This window comes from Hemiscyllium ocellatum, chromosome 31 (assembly GCF_020745735.1).
Source record: "Hemiscyllium ocellatum isolate sHemOce1 chromosome 31, sHemOce1.pat.X.cur, whole genome shotgun sequence".
Taxonomy (NCBI): domain Eukaryota; kingdom Metazoa; phylum Chordata; class Chondrichthyes; order Orectolobiformes; family Hemiscylliidae; genus Hemiscyllium; species Hemiscyllium ocellatum.
Window position 1 is genome coordinate 35,864,887 of NC_083431.1, and position 17,021 is coordinate 35,881,907.

Sequence of the window (17,021 nt, forward strand, 5' to 3'; positions counted from 1 at the left end):
ACTTCTTTTGACTAGTAGAGAATTATACATCTTTATCCAAATATTTGAGCCTGGTAGGAGTCAGGGTGTGGGCATAATGGTCAATACTAGAATTTTCTTTTAGTGAATACTGACCTGGAAATGTTTTTGATTGACTCAACTTTGGTGTTAGATAAAAGTTTGGATAATGTTGCATATCATTGAAGGTGGCATCATAGAGGAACAAGGTGGGTTCAGGGCAGCTCTCGTTATGAGTATATTCTGGACCCACCCCCGGAAATGAATTCTTGACTAATATTTAACCAAATGAAGCAGATAGGTTGACCATTTTGTTCATTTGGATGTCATCACATTATTCAGCTCAGTCAGTGAGTGCTCGAAAATGAACACCTTCCCTCATATTGGCTGTAGCATTACAAACAGTGAGAAATTTAAAATATCAGACACAGGACAGTTCAGCACCAGGATGTGACCAATAGTGCGGAATACAGGACTATATAAAATCAGTGTGCACGTTGACTTAGCTGCAATGTGAATTCGGGTCAGACAGCAGGATGTCCATGTTTTGGGGTCAGACAGCAGGATGTCCATGTTCTGGGGTCAGACAGAGTTGTCTGTGCTCTGGGGTCAGACAGAATTGTCTGTGCTCTGGGGTCAGACAGAATTGTCTGTGTTCTGGGGTGAGACAGAGTTGTCACGTTCTGGAGTCAGACAGTATTATCCATGTTCTGGGTTCAGACAGAGTTGTCCGTGTTCTGGGTTCAGACAGTGGGCTGCCTTTGTTCAGTTAAAGGCTGAACTTAACAATTTCAGCTCCTATACCTGCTTGTTACTTCCTGAAGCCTCACTACACACCCAGGTCTTAGGGTAAAGGACAATCTGCTCTCACTGTCACTCCCAAACCTCAACAATGGCAGAAGCTTTCTGTGTAGACTGAGGAAAGCCCACCTCCCACTCCCACTATCCGTACTACATTCTACACAGGGTTCATTGAGAGTACCTTGAGCTGCTGCATCACTGCCTGGTTCGGGAATTGCACCATCTCAGATCATAAAACCCTACAACAATAGTGAGGACAGCCGAGAAAACCATCGGGGTCTCTCTCCCCTCCATTATAGACAATTATACCACATGCTGCATCCAAAAGGCTAAGAGCATTGTGGTATACACACACTTCACTCAACCTGTTCTCCCTCCTGCCATCTGGCAGAAGGTACTGGAGCACTTGGTTTCTCACAGTGCAACAGTTTCTCCCCTCCAAGCATCAGGCTCCTTAACACAGTATGATCGGACTTTCTTCCAGCTGAAATTCCTTGCATGACTTCAAATTGCTGCTAGAACAATGTCTATCAATTATTCTTCTACTTTTACACTGTAACTTGCGTGTTTTGCACTTCTTAAGCACTTTACACTGCCCTTTGTATTTGTGCTGTCTATGTAGCACTCTCGATCCTGGAGGAACGCTATCTAGTTTTTACTGTAGACGGTAGAAGCGATAAATAACAAAGCTACTCTACTCTAACTTAATCCTTCTGTCTGTGCAAGAGCTGTAACCAATAACATCCAGCAGAAAAAAATCATTTTCAAGCCCAACACTTACTCATCTCTTTTGAAGTGATTATTTTTAGGTTTCATCAAGCTGATTATTTTTCACTTTCTAATTTCTCACCACTACAGATAATAAACCACAGAGACTATGTTCCCCTGGTAATCGGAAAGGAGGCAACAATGAAATATCTCTCACCTTATGAAGGCTATGATGAATCTATCGATCCTGGTATTGCCAATGTTGTCTCCACAGCAGCTTTCCGTTTTGGACATCTCATGATTAACCCAAAGCTATTCCGTCTTGATGAAAACTACCAGGAACACCCACAATTCAAAAGCCTTGACCTGCACCAGGCTTTCTTCACTCCCTGGAGACTGATCAAGGAAGGTAGGTAACAATCTTTAATATGACGGCAGCAATCTCATCCTGAGAGATTGCAGTGAGACTGAGAGCAGCTTTCCACTGCAGTAATGGGCATTTAGTCTCATGATGACTTGAACTGGGTTCTAGCTGTAAATGAGTGTGAGACATTATACCAAGCTTAATATTTAATTACCTCTGGTCCCAGTTGTAAAAGTTATTTTAACCTATATAGAGTTTAGTTCCAGGCAAGGAAGTATTTTTTGAAGTCTAGTTACTGTTATGATGTAGATAATACAGCAGACAGTACGCATGCTGCAGCGAACTCTCACCAACAACAATGTGATACTGATAAGTTGAACTATTTTTTGTAATTTGATTTGATTTATTATTGCCACATGTACCTAACTGTAGTGAAAAGTTTTGTTTTGCATGCAGTGCAGGCAGATCATTCCATACAAAGTGAATAATGATAATAGAACAGTGTGAGAAGTACAATGTTACAGCTGCAGAGAAACAAGAACAACCTTAAACTTAAAATTTGCAAGATTCATTTAGAATCAAGATATAGGATAGCATTTTGCAGGAGGTAGGGTGGGAAGAGGTGTAATCCAGGTAGCTGTGGGAGTCAGTGGGTTTGTAAAAAATGTCAGTGTCAAGTCGGTTGTCATTGATGCAGATGGAGAGGTCCAGAAAGGGGAGGGAGGTGTCAGAGATGGTCCAGGTGAATTTAAGGTCAGGGTGGAATGTGTTGGTGAAGTTGATGAACTGTTCAACGTCCTTGCAGGAGCACGAGGTGGCGCCAATGCAGTCATCAATGTAGCGGAGGAAGAGGTGGGGAGTAGTGCCAGTGTGACTATGGAAGATGGACTGTTCTACGTAGCTAACAAAGAGACAGGCATAGCTGGGGCCCATACGGGTGCCCATGGCTACTGCTTTGGTCTGGAGGGAGTGGAAGGATTTGAAGGAGAAATTGGTAAGGATGAGGACCAGTTCAGTCAAACGAATGAGTTTCAGTGGAAAGGGTACCGGTGGGGACGCAGGGAGAGGAAGACACAGATGAAGGTGAGTGCAGGGAGGAAATTGGAAACAAAATTGATTTATTTTTCAAATTCTGGAAGAGAGAGAGAGAAGCAGCACCAATGATGTTGTTGATATACCAGAGAAAGAGGTTCACTTAATCTAATCTGCTGTATTCACTGCTCACAATGCCGTCTCTTCTACATTGGGGAGACAAAGTGTAAACTGAGCGACTGCTTTGCAGAACACCTATGTTCTATCCTCAAAAATGACTCTGAGCTTTTTCTGACTTTCCATTTCAACAGACCATCGTGTTCCCTGGCCAATGTCTGTTCTTGGGTTTGCCGCAGTGTTTCAGGGAAATTCAGCACAAGCTGGAAATACAATACGCTCGGGGATTCTGCAGCCTCTGGACTCCATACCAAATTCAATAACTTTAGGGTCTGAGCACCATCTCCTTAACCCAACCCATACATACCAGGCCCTGTCATCACAAGGATTGCTACCACAAACAACTCATTGTCAGCCAGTAACAGTCCGCAGTAGCAGCTCTTGATTTTCCCAGGCCAACCTTTACCCATTCCTTTGTCTGTCCAACTATGTTTCCATCAGGACTCCAACTCCACCTATCATTTATTCTTTCCCCCTCCAACTCCTACCCCTTCTTTACCATAAATGCCAACCTTTTCTGAGCTGTCATTAGTTCTGAGGAACATTAACTCTGATTAACTCCACAGATGCTGTTAGATCTGGAGAGTTTCTCCAGCAATTTTTGATTTTCTTTTTGGTTTCCAGAATCCATACTTCTTTGGGGGTTTTTTTATATAGTGGTTCTGTTCGCCGAGCTGGAAGTTTTTGTTGCAAACGTTTCGTCCCCTGGCTAGGAGACATCATCAGTGCTCTGGAGCCTCCTGCGAAGCGCTTCTTTGATGTTTCTTCCGGTATTTATAGTGGTCTGTCCTTGCCGCTTCCGGGTGTCAGTTTCTGCTGTCCGCTGTAGTGGTTGGTATATTGGGTCCAGGTCGATGTGTTTGTTGATGGAGTTTGTGGATGAATGCCATGCCTCTAGGAATTCCCTGGCTGTTCTCTGTCTGGCTTGCCCTATGATAGTAGTGTTTTCCCAGTCGAATTCATGTTGCTTGTTGTCTGAGTGTGTGGCTACTAGGGATAGCTGGTCGTGTCGTTTCGTGGCTAGTTGGTGTTCATGTATGCGGATTGTTAGCTGTCTTCCTGTTTGTCCTATATAGTGTTTTGTGCAGTCCTTGCATGGTATTTTTTTAAACTACATTAGTTTTGCTCACGTTGGGTATTGGCTCCTTTGTTCTGGTAAGTTGTTGTCTGAGCGTGGCTGTTGGTTTGTGTGCCGTTATGAGTCCTAAACGGATACCCGCGCAACTTTATCAACAGATGCCTAAGAGATAGACCACGGAACGAGGACATGCCACAACCAAAAGGACTAGCCACACTACCATACATCAGGAGCGTTTCAGAACTGACAGCCAGACTACTGCAACCCTTAGGACTCATAACGGCACACAAACCAACAGCCACGCTCAGACAACAACTTACCAGAACAAAGGAGCCAATACCCAACGTGAGCAAAACTAATGTAGTTTAAAAAAATACCATGCAAGGACTGCACAAAACACTATATAGGACAAACAGGAAGACAGCTAACAATCCGCATACATGAACACCAACTAGCCACGAAACGACACGACCAGCTATCCCTAGTAGCCACACACTCAGACAACAAGCAACATGAATTCGACTGGGAAAACACTACTATCATAGGGCAAGCCAGACAGAGAACAGCCAGGGAATTCCTAGAGGCATGGCATTCATCCACAAACTCCATCAACAAACACATCGACCTGGACCCAATATACCAACCACTACAGCGGACAGCAGAAACTGACACCCGGAAGCGGCAAGGACAGACCACTATAAATACCGGAAGAAACATCAAAGAAGCGCTTCGCAGGAGGCTCCAGAGCACTGATGATGTCTCCTAGCCAGGGGACGAAACGTTTGCAACAAAAACTTCCAGCTCGGCGAACAGAACCACTACAACAAGCACCTGAGCTACAAATCTTCGCACAAACTTTGGTTTTTTTATATCCTTGTGTCAGTGTTGGTTTAGAGACTTCAATCTGATGAATAAAAGAAAACATTATGGGTATAGTTTCAATGGTGCTTTTATTGGGTAATAGTCATTTCACAGATATTCCTGTTTTGCTCAGTTGGAGATATTTAATGTGCAGCATCAGTCACTGTACCACCAGCTGCATGTCAGACAGTGTGTTGTCAAACTGGGAGATGGATGAAGGGGTCTTGTTTTGTGTATGTGCCTGTGTGCATTAGGTGGAGTCGATCCCCTCATGCGAGGGTTGTTGGGCAGACCAGCCAAACTGCAGAGACAGGACAAGATGTTACCAGACGAATTGCGGGAGAAACTCTTTGAACTGACTGCTCATTTAGGAATGGACCTGGGTTCCCTGAATATGCAGCGTTCCCGGGATCATGGACTCCCAGGTAAGCAGAAAGCAAACACTGGGTAGAGTTTGACTCTGAAAAGCAAATTTTTAAAAAATATGAGTTAATACAAGAATTTCAGTGTCTGGAGCCACATTATCAAGAGGCCAGCAGCAACATATTGGTTATACTCACTGAGAAAAACTGATTTCACTCAACACTGGTTGGAAATGATATGGAAAGGCTGATGAAAGGCTGAAGTCCAGTGCTGGGTAGTAGAGAGTAGGTATTGGGTGATGAATTGAGAAACAATCTATACGATCATCTTACAATCATCAGAGACTGTGGAAAATGGGACCAGAATCACACCTCTAGGTTTCTCAGCTGCTATCATAATTGAAAGGGCACATCAGCTCCTCTCTGAAATGCCAGAGAGCATTTACAAGGGAAAGTGGGCTTTATCAAGGAGTACAAGAAATAAAACTACCAAAACCTAGCAAGGGAGTTTCCACTTTTAGGTTCTGTGTTGTTCATGACATAGTTTAGCTGACTTGGCAAGAAGGCAAGAGACATTCCTTGAGTTCATCATTTGAAATCTGTATTTTGGACATGGAGTAACCTCTGATGAGTGCCAGTAATGAATCAGTGAAGGCATACTGACTACAATTGGCCCAAGAAGAATCTCAAACTCAAAGTTGTTAATTCCTACCTCAGGATAGAAATAGTGATTGACTCTGCCCAGATTTCATGTGTTGGCAGCCATCTTGTGAAGTTACTGTATAGTTAACTTGTGATCTGACATGGCAAGGTTCCAATTGTATGTTTATGTGGGTGACCTGCAGTTTTCACCTGCCACCCATAGATTTCTCCAGTCTTCATGTTTCATTTTCAGTTTCCCTCCCTGCAGACCCAGTGACTTTACAGTCACCCCCTCATTTTGGTTAAGCCCCTTTATTTCATTGTTTGTGTGCCCATTTTACTATCTGAATTTATGATTTTTGGAAATTTTCAAGCCTTTGTTGGTGCCATCCCCTCTCAAAGTGGAGGCCAGCATTATGTGAATGTCTCTGTTGATGACTCCTGGTGCCCTTTTACTCAGTAAAAAATGTTACCTTACGCTCTGAAATTGCTCCCTATAAGTGTCTATTCCCTTATCAACCCAGTTTCATGAATCCTATTCCAGTCTAGAGCTGTTCGCTTTTCCCATGGCTCCATGGACTACACCCCATAAACTCCTGCCCATTATGGACCCAACCACTAGGATTGGCTGCGGCCTATCTCTTGGACAGACTTAATAGAACAGGCCCAACTGACTACTGCTAACCTACAAACACTGTCTCAATAGCAGCTCCTATCTAAATCCCAGATTGGTTGCACTTGACCTTCAGAATTTTTTTAAAAATGAATTCATTTAAATTCTGGCTAGGCCAGTAGTTATTGCCCATTGCTGTGGTCCTGAAGTCACATGCAGGCCAGACCAAGTAAGAATGGGTGTTTCCTTCCGTAGAGGACATTAGTGAATGGGTATTAGGAGACATTAAGGATACAGATGCTGGAGAAGTCAGAGTCGATAACGTGTAGCACTGGAAAAAAGCCCAGCAGGTCAGGCAGCATCTGAGGAGCAAGAGAGTTATTGTTTCGGGCTTAACTCTTCATCATGACTTCATCCAATAATCCACAAAGTATTTGTGATCAACATTAGATACTTAATTCCGGAGCCTGATTGAATTCCTCCATCTGCCATGGCAGGGATTTGAACACAGGTCACCAGAATATCACCTGGGTATCTAGATTAAAGTCTAGCAATAATCCCATCGCCTCCCCTATAAGGGCACAAATCCCTCGATTCACTAAAGACCAAGCACCTGACTGATTGATTGTGGTCAGGCTCCTGTAGTCAGGTGAGCCTCTTGTCTGTGGCAATACCCTCTGACTGATGCAATCTCCCTTCACCCCACCAAGGATTTTTTCCCTTTGTCTTTCACACATCAACAGTTACTTGAAGTGCGCTTGCTGTGTCAGTTGCTGGCACATGCTGCAGCTCTGAGATAGCTGGAGCAAGGTATTGTACAGATATACAGCCATTCCCTACCTGTCTGAAACATAAATGTTTAATGTTCTCTTTCATCACAAGCTATTGGCCTTTCCACCAACATTGAAAAAGAACAAGCTAAACAGCAATGATTGCCAATCTGTAACTGAATGCTCAGGTCCTCATGCACTAAAATATCAACGCAAGCTACAGAGTCCAGCATAACAACCATCACTGGAAAGCTGAAAAAAATACTGAGGGAATGTTGGAGAAAACCAGCAAGTCTGGCATTTTCTGTGGAAGCCTCTATTTCTCTTTCCAGAGAGGCTGGAAGCCTGAAACTAAGCATTGCAGTCAATTTGCTCTAAGAAAGTAATGTCACCCACATAGAGACTGAATACACCCAAGTGCTAAAGTCAGGGTGTACTAAGAAAGCAAATTAATGCGAGTGTCCATGTCACTGCTTAAGCATTCTGCACAGAAGCATGTGAGGAGTGGCTGTCTCTGTGTGCCAAGAGACCTAACAGAAGCATGAGTATTATTGGTGTTGAGGGCCTCTAATGGCTTCTGAGTTGCTCCGAGAGTGGGCAAGGGGATGTGGTGAGGATGGCAGTTTGCTGATGCCCACTTGCTCAGATGAAAGATCAGGGAGGATGATGCCCATGGACCAATGCAGGGACATGGTGGAGAAGACGTTGTGATCTAATGGATAGTATGTGTATTCAGTGAGCTGCAGCTACCATCTACTACTCTCTTTTAGGTTATTGGATTTTTAAACCATCTAGTTTGTCTCTGGAGAAGGGGAGAATTGGAAGTGCAGTACAGTGAGTTTGGTATGGCTGAGGAAGAAATGGCTGAGGAACTGAATAATTACTTTGCATCATTCTTTACAGTAGAAGGCATGAGTAACATCCCAAAAATTCAAGAGCGTTAGGGAGCAGAGACAAATACGATGGCCGTAACCAAGGAGAAGATGTTAGAAAAATTGGAAGATCTGAAAGTGGATACATCACCTGGACCTAATGAGCTATACCCCAGAGTTCTGAAGGGGATAGCTGAAGAGATAGTGGGGGAGCTTTAGAGTTGAGCTTTCAGAGATCATTGGAGTCACAGAGGGTCCCAGAGGACAGGAAAATTGCTAATGTAACCCCTCCATTGTTTAAGAAGGGAGCAAGGTAAAAGACTGGAAATCATAGGTCGATTAGCCTGACCTCAGTTGTTGGTAAGAGTTTGGAGTTTGTTGTGAAGGATGAGATTTCTGAATACTTGGAAGTGCATGCAAAATAAGGCAAAGTCAGCGTGGTTTCATCAAGGGAAGGTCATGCCGACTAGAGTTCTTGGCAGAGGTAATGAGAAGGTTAAACCAAGAACAGCTAATGGATGTTATCTCTCTGGACTTTCAGAAGGCCTTTGATAAATTACCATACAAGAGGCTGCTGAGTAAGATAAGGGCCCCTGGTGTTAGAGGCAAGATGCTAACATGGATAGAAGCGTGGCTATCTGGCAGAAAGCAGAGAGTGGGGATAAAAAGGTCCTTTTCAGGATGGAAGCCAGTGACTAGTGGTGTTTCACATGGCTCGGTGTTAGGACCACAACTTTTCACTTTATACATTAATGATTTAGATGAAGGAACTGAGGGCATTCTGGCTAAGTTTGCAGAGGGTACAAAGGTAGCTGGAGGGCAGGTAGTATTAAGGAGGCATGAAAGCTGCAGAAGGATTTAGACAAGTTAGGAGAGTGGGCAAATAAGTGGCAGATGGAATACACTGTGGGAAAGTGTGAGGTCATGCACTTTGGTCGGACGAATAGAGGCATGGAGTATTTTCTAAATGGGGAGAAAATTCAGAAATTGGAAGTGCAAAGGGAGTCCTCGTTCAGGTTTCTCTTAAGGTAAACTTGCAGGTTGAGTTGGCAGTTAGGAAGGCAAATACAACATTGTCATTCATCTCGAGAGGACTAGAATAGAAAAGCAAAAGTTCTTTTGAGGCTTTATAAGGCTCTGGTCAGACCAGAGTATTGTGAGTATTGTGAGCAACTTTGGGCCCCATATCTCAGGTAAGGTGAATCGGCCCTGGAGAAGGTTCAGGGGAGGTTCACGAGAATGATCCAAGGAATGAAAGGCTTAACATATGAGGAACCTTTGATGACTCTGGGACTATACTTGATGGAGTTTAGAAGGATGAGGAGGGATCCGATTGAAATTTACGGAATACTGAATGGCCTGGACAGAATGGACATTGGAAGTATGTTTCCATTTGTCGGAGAGATGAGGACGCACAGGCACAGGGAAGACCTTTTAGAACAGAGATAAGGAGACATTTCTTCAGCCAGAGAGTGGTGAATCTGCGGAATTCATTGCCACAGAAGGCTGTAGAGACTAGGTCATTGAGTGTATTTAAAACAGATATAGATAAGTTCTTAATTGCCAAGTGGATCAAAGGTTACGGGGAGAAAGCGGGCAAATGGGGTTGAAAAACCTATCAGTCATGATTGAATGGTGGAGCAGACTCAATAGGCCGAGTGGCCTAATTTCTGGTCCTATAGTCTTCTGGTCTTAAATGAGATGCCACTGCATGGAAATAGGCTAGTCATTTTTGAAGGACAAGATTCTGAAGTCATCATTTAAGGTTTGAGGGAAATCAAGCCAGATTTTCTCAATATTAAAATCCGACCAATTTATTCTTGCCTTATTTAGTTACTTCACTCCCCAATATATATGTCTGGAGAGGAAAATATATGTCTGTATCACTGTATCATTCTATGAACCTTCATTCATTTAGCTTCAGAAAGTCTTTGTCAGAGACCTAACAGCTGATCTTTCGCCAAACATTTGAACCTCAGCATTTATGTAGCAATAAAATAAAATTTATTGAACTTTTTCCAGTGTAACATATAGTAGACAGATATATTTTATAGTAAGCAGATCTGTCATATATATGACAGATATATTTTATGTTTCACACTCTCTGAACTTCACAGGTTACAATGCTTGGCGAAGATTCTGTGGCCTTTCAGCACCCAGAAATCAGGATCAGCTCTCTAAGGTCCTCCGCAATACTGCTTTAGCAAAGAAACTCATTGACTTGTATGGAACTCCAGAAAATATCGACGTGTGGTTAGGGGCAATCTCCGAACCCTTCGTAAAAGGTGGCAGAGTGGGCCCTTTGTTGGCTTGTTTAATAGGACAACAATTCAAGAATCTGAGAGATGGAGACAGGTAAGGAACAAAAAAAGTTACAAATTTTGACATTCATTGATTTGGGGCCTCATAGTTGCGGGCTTTTGTGACACAATGGGAGTATCCCTACCTCTGAGCCTGAAGGCATGGGTTCAAGTGCCATCTGCTTCAGAGATATCTCATAACATTTAGAAGTGTGAGATGCCTTCATAGTAGCAATGGTGAAAGATGGGGATGTTTGGTTTGGTTATAGCAATTGGTCAGCAGCAAACCTACAGTCCCCATGCTAAAGTTAATGCCTTCCAATCCCAGTTATTCTGCCCCAGAGGCTTTCCAAGCTCAGTGCAAGAGCTCCTCAGATTCAGGAACAAGCCTCTATATTAGGTACCAATCCAGGCCCTATGATGCATTGAGGACCTCACTGGAATTTCCAGAGTGTATCTTGCTATGTGCACACTCCACCCAGTCAGACCAAGTTGAGAAGCAGGATGGATAAGTTCCAAATTACATTTCTGGCGCTCAGTGGGAACTTGGAGTGAGCAGCTCCCACTTAAAATTAACCTCCTACTGCCCAGCTTACGACCTCATCAGCTATTATTAAGTTGGTCTGGGCCTGTCCAAATTTCATGGGGCATCTAGTTTGTGTGTTCATGGTAATCAGCTTTCGTACATGGCTTAGCCATCCTACCATCAGCAATGCCAATTGAGCCAATCCTTGCAAGTTCAGAGTTAACATCTAGTGCATTTAGTCACAACATGCAGTTATATTCACACAACACGGAAACAAACCCTTTGGTCCAACTCGTTCATGTCAACCAGGTTTCCGAAACTGTAATGATCCAATTTGCCTGCGCTTGGTCCATATCCCTTTAAGCCTGTTCAAATGTATTTTAAATATTGTAAGTGTACTGGCATCTACACGTCCTCTGCCATCTCGTTCCATATATGAACCACCCTTTGTGTGAAAAAGTTACCCCTCAGTGCCCTTTTAATCTTACTCTTCTCACCTTAAACTTATGCCCCATAGTTCTAAACCACCCCTGCCCCCACCCCACCCCTACCGGGAAAAGGTATTTGCGATTCAGCTTATCTATTCCCCTTATGATCTTATAAACCTCTATCAGGTCACCCCTCAATCTCCCAAACCCCAGGGAATAAGTCCCAGCCGATCCAGCCTCTCCTTATACCTCAGACTTTCCAGTCCTGGTAACATCCTTGTACATCATTTCTGCATCCTTTCCAATTTAATAATATTCTTCCTGTAGCAAGTCAACCAGAATTGCACATAATATTCCAAAAGTGGCCTCACCAATGTCCTGTACAGCCACAACATGACAGCCAAGTCCTGTACTCAATACTCTGACCAATGGAGATCAGCGTCCAAACACCTTCTTCACCATCCTGTTTATCCTTGACACCATTTTTAAGGAACTATATACCTCTGTTCAACAACACTACTCACGGCCCTACTCTTAACAGTGCGAGACCTGCTCTTGTTCGTCTTACCAAAATGCAATACCACACATTTATTTCAATTACACTCCATCTGCCATTCCTCAGCCTTTGACCCAGTGGTTAGCACTGCTGCCTCAGCGCCAAGGACTTAGGTTCAATTTCACCCTTGGGAGACTATGTATATAAAGTTTGCACATTGTCCCCGTCTCTGCATGGGTTTCCTTTGGGTGCTCCCATTTCATCACACACTCCAAAGATGTGCAGGTTATGTGTATTGGCCATACTGAATTTCCCATAATGTCCAGAGATATTAGCTATATGAAATGCAAGGTGATAGGGTTGGGGTGTGGGCTGAGTGGGATGGTCTTCAGAGGTTCAATGTGGACTCAATAGGCTGAATGGCTTGCTTCCACACTGTAGGAATTCTATTCTATGATCAAAATTCTGTTGTAGACTTAGATAACCTTCTTCACTATCCACTATACCACCAATTTTGGTGTCATCCATAACCTTACCAACCGTGCTTCCTATATTCCTATTGAAATCATTTACATTAATGACAAACAATAGTGGATCCAGCACCATTTGCTGTGGGACAGTACTGGTTGTTGGCCTCCAGTCTGAAAAATAATCCTCCACCATCAGCATTGTTTTGATCGAAAACATTGCAGTTTAAAGAATGGTCAAGACAAAAAGTGACAAGTGTGTTTTCTGCATCTTACAGTGAATGCAATTACTTATATTAAATCTTCAGACTAAGAAACAATTCAGGAAATCCAAATCCCTCTCCCTCATCATAATCTTACATGGGATCAATGAACATCCGTTAATGCTCCCAACCTTCTCAGCAGCTCATTCAGTCAGGAATGTCAGGACACTGTTTTAATCAACAAGTTGTCCCTGATCTGAAAATTCCAGAGACTTAATATTAAATGATCTCCCTTTGTTTTTCAGATTCTGGTGGGAAAATGATGAAACATTTCCTGCCCACCAGCGTCAGGCTCTTAAAGACATCTCCTTGTCCAGGATAATCTGTGATAACACAGGGATTCAGTTCCTTCCTCAGAATGCCTTTAAATTCCGTCCATTCCCAATTGGATATGTAAACTGCAGTGAGATCCCACAGGTCGACCTGAGTGCATGGAAGGAAGATTTACAAGGTATGGGGTGTTAGGACTGGGCCCAGCGTTCATTATGGTATTAAGCTGGTATTATGGTTCAGTTATTTTTGTGTATAATGCTGACCAAATGTACTGGTGTAATACATGAGCAAAGGAAAGCTCAGAGATGAGACTGTGAACAGTCACTGAGGTTAAGAACGATAACATTAGAAGCAGGAAATGTAGACCTAACTATTAGATCAGCTCATCTATTCACTTCCTTGACCTGCCACTAAAATCACTGTCATCATCGAATTGCATATATCTTGAATCAACTCCCATAATTGATCAATTCCTCCTCTCCCCAGAACCAGCTAATTATTTCCTGAACCCATTTATGCCATTTACACTTCTCTGATAATGTATTTGCTGCTTTTGGTTTATCTCCGTTCTTATTTAATCCCTTCAATCATTGTCAGTTTACTGCCTCACCAAAGCCTCGTTGAAAGTGTAGCATTCATCCAAATACTGCACTGGAGTGCAAGTCTGAATTTTTGACTTCACCCACATTTTTCTGAAACATTGAGGGTGACATCAACTGAACCAGAGTCCAGTGGCATCCAGTGTCAAGGTATAGTTTCTGCAAGTTAGCTTCAGGATAGATAGTCATGGTGAGTAGTCATTCTGTGGACAGTTGGTAAGTTGTGTTTGCCAATTTTCCTGGTGATGAATGAAAGAAATATTGGTTCGCACCATTCTTCTATGGATGTAAAGTGGACTTTTATTTCATTATAAACAGGATGTTTCTTTGAAAGCTGTGTCAGTGGGTGAATCATGTGCAGAGTATAACTGATCATTATTGAGAAGATGGAATATACAAATCAATCAATGTCCTGATCATTTGTTACTTTCAGGAGTCAAGAGGAAATTCCTCTCAGTTTCTCCATGTGCCTAGTTGGGAGTCGGGGATTGGATAGATATGTGCTTGGTTGATATCGAAATAAATCCTCATTGCAATTGTGCTTGACTGAAAGGGTGTTTATCATTTCACATTTACTTCTGTTTTCATACGTGGCAAACACTGTGAGGTAGAAATTGTTTCCACATTCTACGTCATCCACTCCATGGTGAATCTTCACTTATCTTTCTTTACTAACTTGCCTGTTTAGCTTCTAGCAACCTGAACATTGTTTTGTGATGTGCGTGATGCTTCAAACATTCTCCATACCTCTCAGCTTTCTTTCTCCTAATTAATATCTGTTTGTTCCATCTACAGTGACTCCTTGTGGCTCAGTTCCTCTTGTTGACCACGGCCACTTCTCCATCTGTAAGTCTTCAGTCAGGTATAGCTGTAAGTCTGGATATGAACTGGTGAGAGGAGACACGATAACCTGTCTGAGTAATGGGCAGTGGAACCGAGAACCACCCGGCTGCAAAAATGGACACGGAATCCAGTGAATCGTGACTTCCAATGGTTGGCACAGAGTCCAAAAGATTAAAAATAAAAACAAAAAACAGAAATTGCCACTGCCATCATCTGAGTGCTAATCTGTGATGAGGTCACCTCTCAAATCCTCCTCCCCCTTCCTTCACCGTCCCCCATCATACACATTCCAATCTCTTATTGATCTTCCCTTTCTGTAAATGTTAGCACTAGCTTGAAGCTTAGATGTTACAGTTTAAAATCAGAACATGCTGAAAAAAATTCAGCAGGTCTGGCAGCATCTGTGAAGGCAGAAATAGGGTTAAAATTATGAATCCAATATGACTGTAATTCAGAACAATCAGTTCTGGGAAAGAGTCATATTGCACTCAAAACATTAAATCTGTTTCTGTCTCCACAAGATATTGCCAGACCAACTGACTTCTCCAGTACTTGTTTTTATTTCTGACCTCTTGCACCTGCAATAATTTTCACTTTTAAGATAAAAGCGCTGATCCACCCCCGGAATTCTTTCAGAACTCAATCAGCCGAGACCAGATAAAGTTCAAACTCCCACTGCACCAATAGCATTGAAAGGACATAAATGTGGCACTGAACCAAAAATGCCTACCTGGAAATGCTTTAAACCGGTCCTACAATTTCAAAAGATCCAGATAAAATCAAACTTTTGTTCAACAAACTAAAAACAAGGAAAGCCAATTCATTGCAGCCAGAGAGATTACAAATATGGAAAAGGAATGTTCAGTTGTCAGATATCTGGGGCATATCAATTTTTGAATAAGCAGAAATGTAATTGAGTTCTTAAAGACACAAGATCCACAAGACCGTGTAACCATAAGGAGCAGAATTAGACTTCTTGGCCCATCAAGTCTACTCTACTATTCAACCAAGGCTGATCTTTTTCTCAACACCATTCTCCTGCCTTCTCCCTGTAACCCTTGATCCCCTTACCAATCAAGAAACTATCTATCTCTGTCATAAAAACATTGAATGACTTGAACCCCACAGCCCTCTGTGGCAATGAGCTCCAGGGATTCACCATCCTTTGGCTGAAGAAATTCCTCCTCAGCTCAGTTCAAAAACATCTCCTTTCACTCTGAGGCTGTGCCCTCAGGTCCATGTTTCTCCTTTCAGTGGAAAGATCTTCTCCACTTCCACTGTATCAAACCTCTCAGTATTCTGTACGTTTTATTGAGAATCCACCTCAACCTTCTAAATTCCATCGAGTATAGACCTAGACAAGTCCTTCACCCTAGGATCATTCCTGTGAATCTCCTCTGAACCCCCTTCAAACTATTGCTGGACATCTTTAGAAACCTGAGCTCAAAAACCTAGCCACCAGTCTGGAATCTTTACAATGCAAAGGTTGCTATTAACACTTACCTTGGTTGTTATGTAGAACAAACCTATCCTCAGCACAGAGGTCTGATGTTACCAAAGGCTTCTGGGTGCATCAAGGTGTTACCAGTATATCTGTGACTCACCATTTCACATTTACCACCTGTAACTGAGATATATTTTCATGGATGAATATAAAACAATTTCTTAATCACACAGCAAACATGATTTCCTCAATTCATTTTCTGAATATTTTGAATTTTGGTTTGTTTTATTCCACACACCACCCCCACCCCCAAAAAAAAATCTGGCCCATTGAGAGAATTTTAAAGGAGTAATTGACTGTAGCATTTCAATACATTGGTAGAAATTCCAACATTTTCTGTGCTTCTTTGTCAATTTCAGTACATGAATTAGAAGTGAGACTGTTCATCATGATTCTCAATCGAAAGCCCCTTCAACTAACTGAGTCCCATTCACTATACATTTATTTTTAACAATTGTGGAAACTTTAGTCCTAGTCAAAGTTCATGTACCATTCATGTACCATTCACCTCCCTGTTTAACTCATCAATTCTCTGTGAATGTTCTGCTACATTGTCAGTCTCAGCAACTCCTGAAATGCATTGAAATGTTTAATTTGTGCTCATTAATTCTCACCTGGGCCAAACTGTAGACATTGCAAACTGATTGGCCCACCTATAGGTGTCAGATTTTGAAAAAAGTATTCAATGTGACCTTACGATAACAATGTAACAGACAAGTAAATCTTCCATGTCCTAACAACACATGACTAACAACCATTTAGAGGAATATCTACATTTTCTGTGCTGTCAATAACATCAATACTGTCAAAAATCACACAACACCAGGTTATAGTCCAACAGGTTTAATTGGAAGCACACTAGCTTTCGGAGCAATGCTCCTTCATCAGGTGATAGATGAAGGAATGTTGCTCCGAAAGCTAGTGTGCTTCCAATTAAACCTGTTGGACTATAACCTGGTGTTGTGTGATTTTTAACTTTGTACACCCCAGTCCAACACCGACATCTCCAAATCATCAATACTGTCAATTACAAATTATACTGTGA

At 42.4% G+C, this 17,021-nt stretch overlaps 1 protein-coding gene across 1 annotated transcript in view; it reads left to right on the top strand.

The window, feature by feature from the left end:
* The window catches only part of LOC132830257 (eosinophil peroxidase-like), a 34,926-nt gene extending 20,087 nt beyond the window's left edge, over positions 1 to 14,839 (top strand). Inside the window, exons 8-12 of the mRNA XM_060847802.1 lie at positions 1,657 to 1,915; positions 5,273 to 5,443; positions 10,395 to 10,632; positions 13,003 to 13,208; positions 14,425 to 14,839. Coding sequence (XP_060703785.1) covers positions 1,657 to 1,915; positions 5,273 to 5,443; positions 10,395 to 10,632; positions 13,003 to 13,208; positions 14,425 to 14,606 — 1,056 coding nt within the window. The 3' untranslated portion in view covers positions 14,607 to 14,839. The remainder of the gene's footprint in view (positions 1 to 1,656; positions 1,916 to 5,272; positions 5,444 to 10,394; positions 10,633 to 13,002; positions 13,209 to 14,424) is intronic.
* The last annotated feature ends 2,182 nt before the right edge of the window (positions 14,840 to 17,021 follow it).